We start from the raw sequence: 18,070 nt of genomic DNA on the forward strand, positions 1-18,070 counted from the left end.
GCTGCTTAGTGCGCGGGCTCCCATGCAAATTCGTTTCATATTTTTCTTGCCGGCTGCCGTAGCCTGGTTGCCGCAGCCAAGCAAGAAAAACATGAAACAAATGGACAATAGAGCAGTCGGCTTTTATCAACGTCTATGTGCGCATGACGCTCATTCAAGACCCTGAAAGCAGTGTCGACCACATGTGTGGGATTGGACGCAACAGATTGGCTTCCGCGTCCCATACAGCTGGTGCGGTTGCGACCTTTGTATAATATGTCGTCGGCCGATCGTTGAAATGATCGTTGAAAACCGTGAAATGCCGACACTTCATGATTTGGCCGTATCGCGATGTGCCAAGTATAAAGTCGGACCTCAGATCATAGAAGGGAATAGATGTGAAACGGGGGCGTGGCGCGTGTCTCCGCGATATGCCCAGAAACGAACATCGCCCGCGACGCCAGGTTAGTCGCGATTCAGTCGTACTGAGGAAATGTTCTCCGATATTGTTGGATAATGCGTCGTAACGTGCAATAACATAAGTGAAACGAAGAACTACAGGAACAATGAAGTCATTTACCACATGTAAGTATTTTGCTTATAAATAAAAAAAACTAAACATTTTTACGAACAAATTCAGTGCCGTGACATTTACTGCGATATCGAAATTAGTGGTGATAAAAATTCAAACACGTTGTACATTGACGATTTAGTTAGCAACCACTTCATGTCATGCGTAACTACTGCGCAATGTATTTTATTTCTTCCGATATCCACTGACGCGTGAAAATACACAGTACGGCCGCATGTGCCGGTCGTAACATAGTGCAGGGCTCGTGTTCTAATACGGTTTCCTATTATCGATAAATAGAAGTAAATTATTATTTTCTATTTTCTAATTTTGAATGAAAAAATCATGAGTTGCTTGCGATTTTTAAGTTTTTACAAAAACAATAACAATAGTAGAAGGGATTAGTAACTGTCAACTATGTAATTACTATAAGAGCTAGTTGAAAGCCTAATATAGGCATTATTTTTGATAAACATAGGCGGTACGAATTTCGCCATAATTAAAAAGTTAATGCGCGATAGTAGTTAATAATAATTACAGTGATCCTGTTATTATTATTAAAGTAAATAATAATATATTACCAATATTGTAAATACTGGTAAAAATCGCAAGTACCTACTTAACCCATGACTTTTCATACAAACTTTGTCAGTCTATAACTTCTATACTCCATCGATAACGACATTGAGCTTTGGTTGGGGTAAATTAATATAAGGTAACTTAATTTAGTCCCAATAATTGATTCTGAGTTTTTCGTCCATACAAAATGGAACTGACTCCTTTATCATGCAAAAATCGTTAAAGAACATAATAATAACGTATAATAATAAAAAGGTTTTCATACAAGCATTTTTTAAACCAATTTCGAGCCTTGCCCCCAGGATTTAAAGTATCGATATCTTATCGACTCCATTTTATCTTTCTTCTCTCTAATTGCTTTTTTTTTCAAAGTGTGCGTCACGTCACGCGGCCATTGATTGGCCATAAGGCACGCCTTCTGGCCAATTACAGCACTTTTAAGCCGGTTGCACATGTTGTCGTAGACTCTCAGTCGCTTTGTTTTTACACAGTTGAATGTGTGTGTGGCAGCTGTGGTGGGGGAAATGTGGGGACACTGGTTCTCGTTGTAGTTACGCGCGACTTCATATCTATTCTCTTTCTATGATCTGAGAGTCGGACTGATCAACGAAAAAAACGTATCCGTCGATATTCCTAACTAAACACTGCTGCTTTGGGCGGATCATGAAGATCGCGAACAAAGATGGCGTCATCACAAACAGCTGTGTTGTAAATTATAGTGAAAAAGACAGGAATTATATTGCAAATGCTAAAAAATCTATAGAAATATAATTTACAATATGTGCAGAGTTTAAAATGAAACGTTCCATGTTGAAAATTCTATTTTTATAATAATATGCTAAAACTAAAATCTTGGAAGCCCGAAAGTAACGATATGCCCAAATATCGCTCTGGCCAAATCGTCAAATGTTAAGTAAACGTTGATTTGGCAGGTGTAAGATGGGCAGATCATGAAGTGTCGGCGTATCACGATATGCCGGGCAGATCACGATGTGGCCAATCTGACGATCGGCCCACGACATAATATACAGGGTGGAAACGATAAGTGATCTCACTCGATTATTTCTTAACTATACAAGATATCGGAAAAATGGTTACTGATCCTTAAAGTGACCTACACTTAGTGAGCAAATAAATGAATATGAATATGAAAGTGCTTTACGAGCTCTTTCAAACTGTTTCAATAAATAGGTTACAGAATAAACTGGATCTATCCGAAAATTCAATGTTTCCAGCTTCTACTGTCGACATAATATGCATTCTTGCATCTTGATTCTTGCGTAAAAATAAATCAAAACTGTGTCAATCAACAGAGTGGCACATCGCGTCCTACCTGTTATCTTGCAATCGTCATGCAGTGTGCACGCATTCGTCAAATGATACTGTGGACAGTGTGCTTAGTTTTTTAAATACTACAAGATATTATTTAATAATTTTCTACTCATTTGAGACCCTAGCGTGGACTAATACTGTTCTTAACCTGCGGTTAGAGTAAATTTTGGATATTCTCACGTACCTACCTACCTACCCTGTACTGTATTGTAACTTGTAACTTTATGATATTTGAATTGATCTGGGTGTGTACGTACAATAGGCGAATTTATTGGTAGCGTTCTAGGCGTGTAGTGGGGTGGGTGTCCGTCCATCACAGATAAAGAAGTGGCCAATTAAGATAAATTCTTTAAAAAGAAAGATCACTTGAACCTCATGGAGTCATGGGATCGTCTCTATTTATAGTAAACAGTCACTTCTTTGCCAATATCCTTCAGTATATAAGGGAAACTGACCAGCACAGTCGAGTCATTCGTGACGTAAGTGAGTTTTTACACTTCTCGTCAAAGAACTGACTACATATTTGAACACTCAAGAAATTCAGTCGCTACAAAATTCTTACTTGGAATCTACACACTTCTTTTGGTATCCAATTTCATATATTAAAATTAAATGCGTGGACAATTATTTAGGGTGGATTAGACCAAACAACAAGAGTAAATATTAGGTAATCTCCGAATAATCGTCAGTTTTGACATATTTCCCATACTGAATCTGATAATGAATTTGGAAACATGAACGTGACATAATGCTTATCTCAATACAACTTACATCTGTTTCTGCAATTTATTACACCGATCTTGTCGCGACAATGATAAATTTCCGTGATTTTAAGCGATTTTGTGAAAAATATTATTGGCAGGTAGCTAATAGCTCATAAGATAGGCCCCTTAATTAATGTTTGTTGTCCGTGGTGCATATCCTAATCCTGCTATCCTATCCTATTAATATTATAAATGCGAAAGTTTGTGTGGATGTCTGGATGTTTTTTACTCTTTCACGCAAAAACTACTGAACGGATTTTAATGAAACTTCATAGTATTATTGTTTATAACCCAGAAATAACATATAGGCTATAATTTATGACGATCTGTGACAAACGAAATTTTACGCGGGTGAAGCCGCGGGCAAAAGCTAATATTTTCATAAAGGTTACTAATACTAAACCATTGTCACCTGTCATCCGTTTTGCAGCAGAGGGAAGTCGAACTTTAACTTCGAACTCCTCCTATGTTCTTTTGATTAAATTCGTTGCGGGTCCAATGACAGTTTAATTTTCCCCCCGGGACAAACTTGACCTTCACTGGTTGGGTTTTTATTGGCGGTCAAGCTTAGATCCTGGCTACACAGGAGTTGCAGCGGTGGGAACGAGAGGTGGGAATAGTCCCGTCAGGACATCAGTCATTTTATAATGTTGTTCAACATAATACTATTTTTTAATTCTGATAAAACTGGCCAAGTCAAATCTAACCTCCTTTAAGATCTCACATATTTGGATTTTGCATAGAACTTGGCACTCATATAGATCTCCATTTTTTTTTGCGGCGAAGCCCACAGTCAAGCATAATTTTTGTATTGAACTTGGCTCACCTTTTTTACATTTATGTTTTTGGTGGAATAACTGGGATATCATTACTTTTTGTAAAGATATGTAGATTTAGCCAGGGTTCCCTTTTACAGGGTTCCCTTTTGTCCGCTAGAGGGCGCCACATTAGATTTTGTGAAAGCCCATATACCCTATAACCAGCGGATAATTAAGACGCTTCTAATGATATGTCATTTGTCAAATTCTGATAAGTAGTTTAGAAGTTACGAGGGAACAGATGAACATACATACATACATAGCCTGTCAAAATCATAACCCTCCTTTTGCTTTGCCGTAGTCGGGTAAAAAGTGGCTCTAAGTGGTTCGTCTAAATATACGCACGGTGCCACAGAATACGTAATAGTACAGGTACAGAAGGATTACTCCGCAAGACGATTTAAATAAATGCGAGTCTTGCTACGACGCGATACAGTGGAATTCAGCTCGCACAGCACTACGTACCTACAATTTTATTCACCTACAAGTTTTGTCTCTTTCTATCGCGTGCCTCTGAACTCTTCTTACGCTGTTAGGGTTGCTGTCTAGTAGTGTCTAGTAAAAAAATAATTAATATACTTATTTGTAATGAGGTACGTATGTAGGTAAGTACGCATTCATTATGGAAAACCTTGCGAGAGGCCTTTGTCCAGCAGTGGACGTCATTAATTTGCTGAAACGAACGAACGCATTCTGAGCAGTAGTCATGGTAGGTTAGGTTCCTATACTATCCTAAGAATTATTGATTACCTACATGGCCAACATACCTTTCAGCATCTTTGGGAAGCGAAAAAAGAGATAAATCCGGTAGATTTCTTTTCGAATTTAAACACCCGAACGCCGCACAATAAATTATTTCTTTCTCTTTATGTCCATTTTGTAATAATACTTCAATCATAGAATTAGGTACTACAACGCACGCCAGCGTACTGACGGGCGCGCGAGTGACACTCGACTGATATAATACCCGCCGGCGGGGCGCTTCGCTGTAGGTAATTATCGGATGTACCGCGCGGAGTGAGCCAGGCCTGACGGTGCAGTGCCCTCCCTGGAACTAAGCTTAACATGCTATCGCATGTCTAGAATGTTTGCTCAATGTTGATTTAGTTCAGGGGTAGGGTTGACATGTTTGGCTTTTTACGGTCTTGTCCGGCCAAATATTGGCTTGTCCGGCCTGTCCGGCTTTTTCATTTGGCTGCCGTGCCAGGCGAAAGTCGAGCCACAGAATAATATGAAGAGCACGCATCATGATGTTGGGCAACCGATGATGATAGTACTCGTAAGCTATGACACTAATTGCACACATGTCCGGCTTGTAGGGTTAAATGTCCGGCCAAATGAAGCACGGAGTCCGGCTTTTGTGGTTTTGGACCTGGCAAGTACTGGCAACCCTATTCAGGGTGTCCAAACTAGATGGGACCCAGGGCCAATAAAAACCGGCCAAGTGCGTGTCGGACTCACGCACAAAGGGTTCCGTACCATTGATTTATGAAATATATATTTTTTTTAATTTAAGTTATTTGTATGAAAGATTACGCGGTAATAAGCGGTTTACGATTTACGAGGTATTAAAAAAAAACTACTTACTAGATCTCGTTTAAAACAATTTTCGTTGGTAGTTTTTATAGTAAAGATAGCATTCGGATCAAGACGACCGCGACGAGAGACCACGACCCGAGACACAGAATACATCTACTTACCAAGTTTCAACAGTATAGCTCTTATAGTTACGGAAAAAAAATGGCTGTGACATACGGACGGACGGACGGACAGACAGACATGACGAATCTATAAGGGTTCCGTTTTTTGCCATTTGGTTACGGAACCCTAAAAATGACTAAATACATTGGTGGGCCGCAAAATATTTATAAAAATAAAATAATAATATCGTTAATTTTATTATCTACTTTTTCAATAATTTGTCTTTTACAATTCTGTCAACATCAACCTCAATATTAGTAGTATCTAGGCGCAGTGCATGTTTAAGTGAAGTATCTGTCAATGAAGACCTGTATTTCGATTTAATAAGCTTCATTGTTGAATATGCACTCTCACAAAGATAGGTACTACTGCCCATCATCGAGCCCATTTTTTGCCCGAAATTCGTCAGTTTCGGGAAACGTTCAGCGAGGAGCTTAAAAAAATCAAGTCCTGGGTCATTCCATGACAAATGTTACCGAGGGTGAAAAACTAAATAATTATGTTCTTTTCGCATTAAATCTGATGAATATTGAAAGTAAAAATTCCAAATTATAATATGCAACAAAAAAAATCTGAAAGAAACAAGTAATTTTTAAGTTATTAGCCTTCAAAGTCTATACTTAAGTCAACTGTCTGAATGATCATTTTCTCTTTAATTATTGGTAATACCAGGCCTCCGTCACTCGCCTATGCCGGCCGAGATAATTACCTACAGCGCGCGACAACTTCAAGTTGCAAATCAATAAGGGCCGCCACGCGCCGTGACGCGCCTGTGAGCACACGCGTATTTCTATACACGCTCGGTGTATCATCGTCGCAATCAAGGTTTATTGTTCCAACGGCACTGTTATTCTTCTTTAATGGAAAATCGTAATATTTAGGAGTAATAATTAACTGTAGTGATTTAAATAATTATAAAAAACTACACTTTTAAAATAATTTTGAAATACTTATGACAAAAAACTGTAGCAAAAAAAATATTTTAGCTAATAAAAACATTAACTTTACTTCACCGTGTCTATTTTCCGACACTACCTTTTAAAACTGTTTGTCCAATTTCGAATTATCGCAATACTGAAGTTTATAGGTACTTTAGAGATGGTACGATTATACAAACACCAATAAATTAAAGTTTACCAATCGTAAATACAATAAAAAAAATAGTTTTTATTTATTTTACTTTGCTTATACAACCCTGACGCTTGAGCTGTGACGTAGATCAATTCTGAACACAAAAAAATTGCGCTCTTGTGAGCGTAGTAGTAAGGTGCGATTTCGAATGCACCATGTGCGTTGGATATTTTGCATTATTATTATTACCGTTAAAATGCCGGCATCTGATCCTACACAAAGGAGTGCAATTTCTGTTGCTACTATTATGTATTCTGTGGTAATACGATATAAAAAAAAACTCATTCTGTGAACCGTTTTGCCACTACATATATGATTTAAGGGTATTTATCATAGTATTGGTAGATAGTGTCATAGTCCCAAAAAATTGATAATCATCAAGTTTTTAGTGTGTTTTCTTGTTACTTCGGCGATGTAACACCCGAAACAAAAAAACATGTAGGTATTTGTGTTTTATTATTGTACCTTACACATGGATTAGAGTAACAATATTTGGTAAAAGTAAGGTCATGGTAGTAATGATTTCAAATAGTAACTAATATCTGAGCATGATACTAATTTAGTATGTTTTTGTCTTGATTAAAAACTGTAACACCCGAAACGTTTCACTTTTATTTATATGTCGATAATGTGTGTATTGCTTGGAGACGTCAAAAAGTATTACTGTGAGGGTCCTTCGACCTCCCACTAGCACTGGCATCGGAAAAGGAGTCATATTTATCTATTTAAGACATTTTTGAAATGTCGACTTAACACTAAAATTAAGGTATTGCTAAAAAGTCTCGATGTTTGACATTTCCAATAAATATCGTTAATTAGAAATTAAATTAATGCTATTTCAAGCCAAAAACAATAGAAAAAGCTATATTCTAAGGAAAAATTAAACTTGAACTTTGTATATTTAAAAATAAAGCTTTTCAAACCAGAATTCGCTCTATATGTGTTTATTTATTGTACTCCTTATTTTGTAGTACCTAGAGACTAATAAAACACCGATTTTATCGATAAAACGCGTTGAATTTTCGTACTCGAAACAAAGAAAAAATTTATCAAAAAATAGTGAAACGTTTTATGTACCTAACAGTGATTGTATGTTACATGGTTTGTAAATTTCATACTTTAGAAGTCCTGTAAGTTTTAGGTATGATTCCTTAAGAAAATTCGCTGAATTTCGAGTAAATGCAGCAACAGTCAGAACATAGAGGCAAAATCTCGTAACGCCCGAAACGCACACTTTTCGACTCATATTTTCGTTATCCTACATTCTAAGCTGTACAAACTTTATTATTTAGATAAAACAACTAAAAACGGACAGATTAAGGCACTAACATTATTAAAATACTATTTCAAAATACATAAAATTGTTGAATATGTGTGTACGAATGTAACACCCGAAACGATGGAATGACCCAAAACCTCTATATTGATTTTTCGATATTTTAATCATTCGATATTTTGATCGTTCGATAATTTGTAAATTCGGTATTCTGAACGGTCGATATTTTGATCGTTCGTTAAAACGTGTTCGATATTTTGATTTTCGATCATTTGTAATTCGATATGGTGTAGGTAACCCGAGCGTAGGTATGCAAAGCGAAGTACATACATGAGTTTACCTTCTGTTATACAGTGTGAGTCACGTTAAAGTGCACATATGAAAATAGATGAAACTAGACCTATTTTTATCGACAAAAAAGAGGTCAAAATTTTTTTGAGATTTATTTTTTATAGATTTTATTTTCTTCCAATTACTTATTGTAAAGAAAACGTAATAACTTTTAAACTAAGCGGTATATCCTGATAAAATAAAAACAGTAATAATGCTAAATAATAGGCGATATTAAAAAAATACATAAAATACACAAAAAAGGCCTACAAATAATAAAAAATGATACTTTTTGAAAAAAAAAAATTGCTTTTAAATTCGTGTTTTTGTGGGTATTTGATAAATTTCTCCAAAAAATGCCCCTATAACCGGTGGTTTTTATTACTTTGTATTATTCTCTATCGTAATACCTTCGTAAAACCAAAAATCGCATGTCTCTATCCCTATCACAACGTTTGCAATGATCGTTTGAACTAAGCCTCTCCGGGCGCGCCATTCAACGCTTCGTTAACAACGAAACTGAAAATGGCTCTAGATTTGTAATTTTGATAAAGACAAGTTAGATTTCAAATAAAAACAAAAGATTTCGAAGTAAAATAAGCATTTTAGTTAAAATTAAAATTGTCTCTACCTGTAGCGGAGAATAATGTTGTGGCAGGCCTTTGTTCAAATGATCATTGCAAACGTTGTGATAGGGATAGAGACATGTGATTTTTGGTTTTACGAAGGTAATACGATAGAGAATAATACAAAGTAATAAAAACCACCGGTTATAGGGGCATTTTTTGGAGAAATTTATCAAATAACCAAAAAAACACGAATTTAAAAGCAATTTTTTTTCAAAAAGTATCATTTTTTATTATTTGTTGGCCGTTTTTGTGTATTTTATGTATTTTTTTAGTATCGCCTGTTATTTAGCATTATTACTGTTTTTATTTTATCAGGATATACCGCTTAGTTTAAAAGTTATTACGTTTTCTTTACAATAAGAAATTGGAAGAAAAAAAATTCTATAAGAAATTAAAAAAAAATCTCAAAAAATTTTTGACCTCTTTTTTGTCGATAAAAATAGGTCTAGTTTTATCTATTTTCATATGTACACTTTAACGTGACTCACACTGTATTTTGTGCTATAGGCCTTAAGGTGGCGGTTCGCATCGCGACAAAGACAGGAGACCGAGACGGGAGACCGCGAACGTTACATGACTTTAGACAATGTATAAGCGACAGTTCGCAAGCGAGACAGAGATAGACAGGTCTCTGCCTAGTCAAATAATGGTCGCGGTCTCCCGTCTCGGTCTCGTGTCTCGGTCTCCTGTCTCTATCGCGGTGCGAACCGCCACCTGTATACAGAAGCTCAAAGTTGCACAGCGTGCTATGGAGAGGGCTATGACCGATTAAATGAGTTTTGACTGTAACATAAATACTAATAATTATCAAAACTTCCGAAACACTTTCGGGCCCGTGGCCGAGTCCCCCAGTGTTCGACGCACCCGTGGTCGACGCCCCCGATCAGTGAAATTTGATTTGAAGCAATTTTTAATTAAATGTATAGTCAAGCACAAAAATGTTTATAAACGAATAAATATCTATACTGATCGTACAAATAAATGTTTAATATTACTATAGTGATACCTACAAAAAATTATAGGTTTTATTTTGTATGCAGTTTCAATTTATTAAAAGTCTTAGTTATTTATAATTATTTATTAATAAAACCAAAATATTTGTCTCATGAAATCTCTAGATATCAATTATAAAATCTAGTAAAAAATATTGTTAAATAACAATTTTGATTACCTAAAGGTATCCAGTACCTATAATAACATGTAAATCGTTTAAAACCTAATCAAAATAATTTAGTGTCCGACCGAATGTTCGGTTTCGGTTTCGTTTTCGGTTGAGTTTCGGTAAAAACACGAGTTTCGGTATAGTTTCGTTTTCGGCGGCAAACTTGCCGAAACTACGACCGAAACCGAATGTGCATTCGGGAGTTTCCGCACTGTTATCGGTCATGTTCGGCGCGTTGAATGAGTGAATAAATTCGATCAGAGCCAATGTCGTGATTCGCTCGCTTGTTTGTTTGCTGTTAGTTTTGTTGTGGTGGCGAGTTTTCGAGTGATTTATTTTGAATTTGGTAAGTTTTATCTCGTTTTATGTCGTTATAACATAAGAGCGGGTAGTAAACATAAAAAAATATCAATATGACTGATAAAAGTTTAATCAAGTTTAATCTAACCTACAATTTTTTTTTGGTTCGCAAATGCTATACGTAAACAAACATTAGTTAGGTAGTTAGTAATGACTATAGTGCATTTCATGGTGATAATATTATGGATTCAGAGTTTCAAAGTTCATTTTAGTATTATCACCGAGGTATCCAAGTGCCAAGTACAGTAGATACTAACTTACGTACTACCAATTTTGTTTTGAGAAATTATTAAGGTAAAAGACCCGACCATGGGACGGGTTATGTAGATGTCCTGAATATTGCGGGTAATTAAAAAAAATCTAGACTATAAATCCTTCTTTTTCTTTTTTAAAACATAATTTGATACCTTTTAGAGTAAAAAGGCGCTTTATAAGTTCAATTTTAATGCATTTTAAAGAGAAAACAATAAAGACTGTCTGATTATTATAATAACGTTTTCTTTGTTTTTCCCTCAAAATATGAGCCTTGTAAGGAAGTTTCGGTTTCGGTTTCGGTTTCGGCCGAAATAGACACCGTTGCCGAAATTCGTTTTCGGTTTCGGTTTCGGTCGTAAAACTAGTTTCGGTCGGACACTAAAATAATTATAACAATCAGTCTTTAAAGTTATTAACAATTAGTTAATCAGTCTTTAAAATAACTCTACTCTCTCTACATTTAACCTCGTAAGACCGAGGTAAAATTTTATAAGAAGGAGGTAAGACCGAAGGTCCTTTAAAAAGTACTAACATTTTATACCCTGTCAGTCCCAGCACTTCAAGTTAAAATTTTCATATGATAAAGATATCCCACTGATGTCATCGTTACTGGGGCTCTATGTTAAGATGTATAGAGATGATCTACCGAAAAAAAAAAACGCCTTGTTTTGGTCCTTCCTAAGGAACTTACGGTTTTCCTAACAAAAAAAATTAAAATTGATTTTTTTACATTTATACAGTTTTGGCAAGAATAACTCCTAGAATTATACAAAATGTTTTGAAATATACAAATGTCGATGAGTCATTTTATTTGAAGTTTTTGTTATAATAAACATTTTACGATTTTTCCAATCAACAAGACCAATTATTATCGACCGAAGGTCCTCTGTAATGTAGTATAAATTTGAAGGTTCATAGAGATTGGAACATTCGATGAAAACAAAAAATATTTGCCTCGCGACGCGACGTCAAACATAATTTCTAATTATGGATTCTTGCATTAATAAGTAAAAATACTCATGGATTTCACAAATAATTAAAAATTTTCTTAACACATCGGCGCGGTAGCTTCATTTTGTCAAAGTAAGTGTCATTCTTGACAGCTGTCAGTGCGTTCAGGAATCCCAATCTTTTAAAGGGACCGACGGTCTTACTAGGTCTAACTACAAATAAAAGTTTAAATTATAAAAGTTTAAGTATTTATAACAAAAAATTAAATACAACATTTTAATTTTTGTAATAAAATATTAACAATTAATAGGAATTAAATCACATCTTTCACTTTTAATATAACAACAGTTAACATGCAAAATAGTTGTTTTTTCATTAGTTTTTCGTTGACTGTACTTAGTGCAAAAGCAAAAAAAAATGATATTAAATTTATTTAAATCGGGGGCGTCAACCACGGGTGCGTCGAACACTGGGGGACTCGGCTACGGTCCCTTTCCAGGTCTTTACGGAACTTTCCTGGTCACCACGTTAATTTGGTACCAAATGACTTTGAGACGTATAGAAATGTCAGGCAAGTTTAAATACGATATTTTTTGTATAGGCTTTTCGATTTTTCTTTTGTTTTGAAATTAATCTTAAGGTCATTCTCGTTTCCAGAATGCCCATAACTCCATCTCAAATAGCTCACTCAACAACCACTGTTGCTTAGAACGGGACTATTCCCACAGCTGCAACTCCTGTGTAGCTTAGTAGATTTACAGCTTGACCGCCAATAAAAACCCAACTAGTGAAGGTCAAGAGAAGCACAAAAGATCCCAATGGGTCGACGACGTGCACTGCGCTCATGCGCGGCCCTAAATAACATAAGATTAGGTCAAGTTTGTCCCGAGGGAAAGTTTAAAGCACAGAGGAGGAGTTCGAAGTCAAGGCTCGACTTCCCTCCAGTAGTGCAAAGCGGATAACAGGAGACAAGAGAAAGGTTTAAGTAACCTTTAAGGAAAGATATGCACCACAGACAATAAGTATCAATTATGGGGACCTATCTTGTGAGCTATTACTCGTATCTATCTACCTGCCAAGAATATTTTTCACAAAATCGCTTGAAAGCATGGATTTTTTGTCATGATTTAGATTGTTTATTGTTGCTTATTTTATTGCTATTGTCCAGGGCGTACCCAGCATGAGATGGCTGAAACTTTAGATGTATAGCATACAAGTTTAAAGATACGCGTTAAATGGGGATGACCAGACCGTCCTATGCACAAGCAGACCAGGAAGTGAAGGAATAAGGTGTACGTTAGCGCGCGACTGCGGATTGTCGTACTTGTAACATCGAATAATCGGTTTCTTACTACGATTAAGATACGCCTGCATCTGCAAACAGTAAGAGCAGTCAAGACAAGTGAGCGCACAATAAGAAGGATGGAGGAACGGAACCTGTGTGCTCGAAGACCAGCACAAATTTGACCTTCTCTGGTTGGGTTTTTATTGGCGGTCAAGCTAAGCAAAAAGAAAACTTAATATTATTTATTTATGGGACATTTTAGACATCCTTCGATATTCCTGCAAAACAAACACTATTAGTGCTTGGATTTATTAAAGAATCCATTTGAACAAATTTTTGATGTGTCATATACATATTAATAACAAATGTAACATTCATTATAAATGTATGAGTACACGATTTATTCTAACAAATACATTATATTCTACGAAACTTTGGGCGTAGAATGCAAATCAATCTAGAGATCTATCTGTAGACAATTAGGCTAATGTAGAACATATTCTTCGGAAATGGACGGCTACTAAGGCTTAGGCTTGTCTTGTCAAAGAAAGACACATTTTAAATAATTTAAAGTAAATCACATTGTAATAAAATTGTAAAACACCAACTTACAGTTACAAATTTCCATAAAAATATACCTTAGGGTTAAAGAGTTAATTATTTAAAAAAATACCAAAATACGCTTAGGTAAGTTTGTACTTAGGTTCCTCATAGCAGTAATAAGGTTGCAGCGTATGAAATATGCATGTGGCAAGCACGTTTTCAGGATAAATTATAACGAAAGAATGTTATTTTCTGCAAATCTTTAACCCTAGTAATTTTATTACTAGAATCGGAAAATCTCGAAAACTGTCCATTTCCATTTAACTTAACGTGACTCTACAATATACAGAAAGAACAGAAGACAAGCTACATTAAATTAACTATCCGCAAAAAAGGTAGAAATTTATGAATTTCTTTTTTAATTATTGTATTTTCGCCCAACAGAAATCAGCACTTAAAATGGGTGAAATCTCAAAGCATGATGTAGTTCTGGTTTTTAGTATGTTTTATAGAACAGCCAGTCAAGGTGTAAATATCAATTCCAATTTTGCAACTTCGAAAAACTTGTGCTATCTATACAGCACGTGAAAATCTACATAATTTTGGGAGTTTACACTTTTTGGTATGGATGGACCACATACGTAAGCTTGCATCTGTCTGTTCTCTCTGAATTTCATAGTGTCGTCTTGTTAATCCTTTGTCGTGATTGACAAAAGGCAAGCAGAGCTATACCTACTGTTTACGTTATAACTAAAAGTTAAGTTAATATTTGTATCCAGCTAAACATAATTATCCGTCTTAAAATTAACCTGATGACCAAATATAACTATATCAGATTACGCGAGCGTGACCAATTTTATTGATACATATTGTAAAAATTATTTAAGGCAGTTAAAGTAGGTACCTATGTAAGTACTTATGACTATTTAGTTCAGAAACTGTTGATGTAGCAAATTAATCAGTTAGCTTACGGACTAAAATAGATACACTTGTACATATAAGTGATCCGATGCAACCGCATACGGATAGAAAATGACAAACACATCCACACAACCAACAAATAATAGTGCTTTTACAAAGACAAACAGCGTTATTAACAAAGTGCACATAAAACACATGGAGCCGCCGCCAGCCATACGATTCGATGTTACTATTCATCTTCACTGCACTCCGTCAAATTACACTTTATAAGGCACTGTCACAATAGATCACTACACTGTCACTTTTCCGGGATAGTTCCGCACTGCAATCCAAGTAAATCACTGCAATCCATGATATCCGTGAGGGTATGTAACAGAGGCGGCGGCGGCGGCACCTATCAAGTGCGAAGACTAATTCCGAACAACATGCTTTTCATAAACTCCACGTGTTAGTTAAACCACGACAAGGCAATTAAGCAACTTAAAATCTATGTACGGTTCTAATATATTTTTACTTCATTACTTGAATTGACCGTACAAGCACCGACATCATTGCGTTACTGGCCAGTCGATGGGTCTTTTGCAGCAAAAGCAATGAAACGATAAAGCATTCCTAAAATGTATCTAGTCCAGTCAATGAATGCCTTAACGACGGTGTAGAAAGAAATCCGTGGAACACAATTTCTGACCTCGGGACTTTATTTAGCCTAGTTAGGTGGTGAACATAGCAAAAGTCCCCGCCCTTAGCTCTTGAGCCGGCGGGGAGAGGGGGGTTTAAAGGTACCACTTTTCGGTTTTTCGCTTAATCCTCGGAAACTATGCGTCCTAGTGACATGACTACTATGAACCAAAAAAAGCTTATTCAATTTGCTACAGGTGAGACCGTCAGGTTTTTCTATATCTTGTATAGTTTTTGCGGCATCTGCTCTAGAAGGTATGTAAAATTGGAAATTTTATTGTTGTCTTACATGTTCCTTTCAGGAGAAAATCGACTAAATCAACATTGAGCAAACACTATAGACATGCGGGAGCATGTTAAGCCTAGTTCCATGGAGGGGACTGCACCGTGCGTATATTTAGACGAACAAATTAGAGCCACTTTTGACTCCTCATCATTCAAAAAATACTGTGCATCAACACTTCAAATTTGGCTCATGTATTGAGACTTGCAAGATATACATCAGCTTCAAATTTCATAAATATACCTCAAACGGTTATTTAGGTATTGACGTTCAAAAATCGATATTTAGAGCACTACTATCTATCACATGTGAAATGTTAAAATTTACTGGTTTTTTATTTGTTCCTTTGTATTTACATAACTACCTTTCTGGATGCCAAATTTGAACCTTCGAGGTCATCTGGAAGTGGTTAGAATTTGGTCTATAGGTCAGACATGTAGATTTTTGGATGTCAATATCTAAAGAACCGTTTGAGGTACATTTATGAAATTTGAAACTGATGTATATCTTGCAAGTCTCAACACATGAGCTAAATTTGAAGTGTTAATGCACAGTAGTTTTTAAGTGATGAGGAGTCAAAAGTGGCTCAAAGTGATTCGTCTAAATATACGCACGGTGTAGTCCCCTCGCTGGAACTAGGCTTAACATGCTCCCGCATGTCTAGAATGATTGCTCAATGTTGATTTAGTCGATTTTCTCCTGATGGGAACATGTAAGACAAAAATAAAATTTCCAATATTACAGACCTTCTAGAGCAGATGCCGCGAAAACTATACAATTTATAGAAAAACTTGTCTATCTCATCTGTAGCAAATTGAATATGCTTTTTTTGGTTCAAAGTAGTCATGTCACTAGGACGCATAGTTTCCGAGGATTAAGCGAAAATCCGAAAAGTGGCACCTTTAAACCCCCCTCTCCCCGCCGGCTCAAGGGCTAAGGGCGGGGACTTTTGCTATGTTCACCTCCTAACTAGTCTAAATGAAGTCCTGAAGTCAGAAATTTTGTTCTACAGTTTTCCATCTATAATGCTTTATTGACTGGACTAATCTGCATGTTCCATGTTTGTAATTTATCTGAATGTTATGTGTAGATGTTTACAGTCAATTTAACAAAATATGGTGTGTTATCAAGTCACAGTAAACTAATGTGGTATTTGATTTTGAATTTGATGTGTCTGTATGCGAATCCCGTTTTAAGTGAAACTACATTTTTGCCTATTTGAAATTATACGGAAAATACAATTGAAGAACACACATTTAGATATTTATTTTTCCTATTATTCGACGAGACTTATGTGCTTCAATATGGCAATCAATCATTGACAACATTTTGGTTATTAATAGCGCTTGAATATCGTAACAAAATTCTTATTTCACACAATAGTTGAATAGTAGTTACATATAAAATATATGTATATTTAACGACTAACGTTGAATTATGTACTTTCCGTGTGTTTCTTTTTGTTCTTATTCTTGTTATGGTGTGCAATAAAGAGTTTTATTATTATGTATTTTTACTTGTGTTAATTCGCAAGGACATTAAAACTATTTATTTATCGGTAAAAACATTTTTTATTTAAACAACAAATAAACAATTACCTAATTACAAACATGTGACACGCAGATTTACGTCGTAAGGCCAGCAAGAAAAAAGATACTCACGAAAGATGATAACGCGAGACGGTGGAGGGGGCCGGTGTGGAGTTCACGGAGGACGAAGATCCAGAGTAACCGGAGCCGGCGGGCGAAGAGCCGGCCGAGGGCGCGCCCGCTGCCGACGGGATCGCGGCCGGCTCGTAGTACTCGGTGGTGAGCGTGCGCTCGTCAAGTACGTGCTCCGCGTTGTGCGCCTTCGACGCCGACTTGATGTCCATGAAGGCGACAGTCGCGCAAACGCCACTACTTGGAGTCGCACTTGCGGTCGCAACTGTGCTTCCGCTCTCCGTTCTTCCCAGCAGCTTGACATTCTGGACTCGGCCATAGCTGAAAAATTTTATACATAAATACTCATGGCCAAAACGCGTTGATTAACAAACACACAGTGGGTAACATATTACAGGCAATTTATAACTTCGCATCATAAGAAAGTAAAAGAAATAAAAATAAAATTTACAGTCATACAAAAGAAGCAAAAAGCGAGCAAAGTGTATATTTAATACGGAAAGGTTTTAGACTCATTAATTTTAAGTAAGTAATCGTAAGTTTTAGAATCAATAGGTTATCAGCAGTCATTGATAAGTTGTCTTTTGGACATCATTAAAATGCAACGGCCACAGTTCTTCTGCCATCGTATTTTATTCATTGCCTTAGTAAAAGAGACCTAAGCTCGTATTGAAAAAAGGCTCAAAAATGAATTTACACACACAAGAAAAGATTCAAGTCTGTGATTGGGTGAATTTCAATATAATCTGGTCCAAACAGGCGGTTTCAATACTTTCAATCTATTCTTGAGTAGTCATATTTCGAGTTTCAAGGGGTGAATTTTATTTATACATTATTGAATAATTAAAATTAAAAACAAGT

General features: G+C 36.0%; 1 protein-coding gene across 1 annotated transcript in view; it reads right to left on the reverse strand.

Annotated features, from left to right (window-relative positions):
• The window catches only part of LOC135078683 (protein split ends-like), a 131,090-nt gene that overhangs the window by 64,044 nt on the left and 48,976 nt on the right, over positions 1-18,070 (reverse strand). The window contains exon 2 of the mRNA XM_063973226.1: positions 17,210-17,530. Coding sequence (XP_063829296.1) covers positions 17,210-17,530 — 321 coding nt within the window. The remainder of the gene's footprint in view (positions 1-17,209; positions 17,531-18,070) is intronic.

The sequence above is a fragment of the Ostrinia nubilalis genome, chromosome 15 (genome assembly GCF_963855985.1).
Source record: "Ostrinia nubilalis chromosome 15, ilOstNubi1.1, whole genome shotgun sequence".
Taxonomy (NCBI): domain Eukaryota; kingdom Metazoa; phylum Arthropoda; class Insecta; order Lepidoptera; family Crambidae; genus Ostrinia; species Ostrinia nubilalis.